Source organism: Oncorhynchus kisutch, unplaced genomic scaffold (assembly GCF_002021735.2).
Source record: "Oncorhynchus kisutch isolate 150728-3 unplaced genomic scaffold, Okis_V2 scaffold3440, whole genome shotgun sequence".
NCBI classification, from domain to species: Eukaryota; Metazoa; Chordata; class Actinopteri; order Salmoniformes; family Salmonidae; genus Oncorhynchus; species Oncorhynchus kisutch.
The window spans coordinates 7,036-10,000 of NW_022265385.1; the positions used below are offsets into that span (position 1 = coordinate 7,036).

The 2,965-nt window shown below is 49.9% G+C and overlaps 1 protein-coding gene across 1 annotated transcript in view; it reads left to right on the forward strand.

Moving 5' to 3' along the window:
• Nucleotides 1–975: 975 nt before the first annotated feature.
• The window catches only part of LOC116371607 (protein FAM83G-like), a gene marked incomplete at its 5' end in the record, with an annotated part of 3,441 nt that continues 1,451 nt past the window's right edge, over nucleotides 976–2,965 (forward strand). The window contains one exon of the mRNA XM_031820505.1: nucleotides 976–1,357. Coding sequence (XP_031676365.1) covers nucleotides 976–1,357 — 382 coding nt within the window. The remainder of the gene's footprint in view (nucleotides 1,358–2,965) is intronic.

Below are 2,965 nucleotides of genomic sequence, written 5' to 3' on the forward strand. Positions count from 1 at the left end.
GCTGTGACAACAATAAGGCCCCTCATGGACTGGAGTTGTTGCCCATCCCTGATCTAAACTAAGGATTTTTTTTTAAAATTCATTGTGATTGGCTGTAAATCATCTAGACTGGTGTGTGTGTGTTTTTAAAAGATGACATTTCATACTGCATAGTTGACATTAATTCCCATGGGTTGGGTTTAGTATTTTGTACAGTTGTGATTGACACTAAATCCAATTGCCAGGTCGCAATTGTAAATGAGAACTTGTTCTCAACTTGCCTACCTGGTTAAATAAAGGTAAAATAAAATAAATAAATAAATCTGTCATTTAACATTTAAATGTCATTCATATCAACTCGTTACCGACATAACTGCCTGGCGGGCTGAAGAGATACGGGAGAGGCTCTAATCCTGTCTTTTGTCCCGCGGGGCAGTTATGTCGGTAATGAATAAAAGGGGAATTCTGGATCACGTGATAGAGCGGGCGTGTGAGTTCTTGTTCATCACACCTGTCCGTGAAGCTGTTGACGGGTTGTGCGTGCTGTGTGTCACTTTGCGCTCCCGGAGAGAGAGAGACGGGTTGTGCTGGTGCGTGGTGTGTGTCACTTTGCGCTCCCCGGAGAGAGAGAGAGACGGTTGAGAAAGTGCGTGAACAACCGGACCGGTAACCGGAAATAATAATGGACATGGCGGGACCGGTCAGTCATCAGCAACGGATAGTTGCTACAGTTGGAGTCCCGTGAGTCTGTCTGACTTTACCGAAGAGAACGAGAAGGGAAAAGTTCCAAGTCTTCACGGTAACTTTTCATTCCAGAGAGAGTTGGGACATCTTTATGATTATTGTGGAATGCTGTTGTCTATTTAACTAGTGCTCCGTTTTATTTATTTATTTTTATCGGTTACTGCTCCGGTGGGTCTAGAGCCATGGCGTTATCGCAGATCCAGTGTTTGGATGAGAATAACGTGAACCTCCGGACGCATGAATCCAAACCAGACTTTTTTATTCCGAGGACCAACGATTAGCGCTCGAGACGCTTCTCCGGGATGGACGCGATGCCTTTAATAAGTTCCTCCACGCGACCAGTCTCCGGTGTTTCCTGTCGGACCAGGAGGTGGACCAGTTGACCGGGGCAGTGGAGGTGTACGACCCGGCATCAGAGCTCCGTCAGGGTGACTCAGACAGTGATGAACTCCCGCTGTCTCTCCAGTACTGGCCGGAGCTATCTGACTGCTCGCTCCCGCGGCTGGATCTGGGCTGGCCGGACTGCGCGTCCTACAGAGGAGTGACTCGCGTCACTGTGTATGCGCAACCGCCACTGGACGGCCACACGCACATCAAAGAGATGGTCAGGAAAACCATCGCGCAGGCGCAGAAGGTAAGGCGAGTTTATTAAGGTCGTTTATTAGGTCGTGACCCCCCCATTCATTATAACCTGCTACAGGGGGGGAACTTTCACTAGGTCATGACCCCCCCCATACATTATAACCAGCTACAGGGGGGGAACTTTCACTAGGTCGTGACCCCCCCATACATTATAACCAGCTACAGGGGAAGGGGCTTTCACTAGGTCGTGACCCCCCCATACATTATAACCTGCTACAGGGGGGACTTTCACTAGGTCGTGACCCCCCCATACATTATAACCTGCTACAGGGGGGACTTTCACTAGGTCGTGACCCCCCCATACATTATAACCTGCTACAGGGGGGACTTTCACTAGGTCGTGACCACCCCCATACATTATAAACAGCTACAGGGGGGGAACTTTCACTAGGTCGTGACCCCCCCCATACATTATAACCAGCTACAGGGGGGGGGGGGACTTTCACTAGGTCGTGACCCCCCCATACATTATAACCTGCTACAGGGGGGAACTTTCACTAGGTCGTGACCCCCCCATACATTATAAACAGCTACAGGGGGGGGACTTTCACTAGGTCGTGACCCCCCCATACATTATAAACAGCTACGGGGGGGGGGGGGGACTTTCACTAGGTCGTGACCCCCCCATACATTATAAACAGCTACAGGGGGACGACTTTCACTAGGTCGTGACCCCCCCATACATTATAACCTGCTACGGGGGGGGGGGGGACTTTCACTAGGTCGTGACCCCCCCATACATTATAACCAGCTACAGGGAAGGGGCTTTCACTAGGTCGTGACCCCCCATACATTATAACCTGCTACAGGGGGGACTTTCACTAGGTCGTGACCCCCCCATACATTATAAACATACAGGGGGGGAAACTTTCACTAGGTCGTGATTCCCCCCCTCGACATTCTTAAATAGCATTTTTGCAGGGTTAATTCCACGTGGTTACAGGGTTAATTCTCCATGGTTACAGGGTTAATTCCACGTCGTTACAGGGTTAATTCAGAGACCCTCAGGAAGTGTGATCACGACCAGGGTCTGCCATATCAACAGCGACTCTGGAGCAATTTAGTGCCTTGCTTCTAGGGACCATAGACAGAATTTCACCTTGTCAAAAATCTGTCGGCTCCTGGATTCAAACTAGTGAACTTTAAGATACTGGCCCAAAGGTCTAACCACTAGGCTACCTGCTGGTTACTGGCCCTAACGCTCTAACCACTAGGCTACCTGCTGGTTACTGGCCCAACACTCTAACCACTAGGGTACCTGCTGGTTACTGGCCTAACGCTGTAACCACTAGGCTACCTGCTGGTTACTAGTCAATGCTCTAACCACTAGGCTACCTGCTGGTTAATAGTCACAACGCTCTAACCACTAGGCTACCTGCTGGTTACTAGTCCAAACTCTCTAACCACTAGGCACCTGCTGGTTACTGGCCCAAAGATCTAAACACTAGGCTACCTGCTGGTTACTAGTCCAACGCTCGAACCACTAGGCTACCTGCTGGTTACTAGTCCAACGCCTCTAACCACTAGGCTACCTGCTGGTTACTAGTCCAATGCTCTAACCACTAGGCTACCTGCTGGTTACTAGTCAACGCTCGAACCA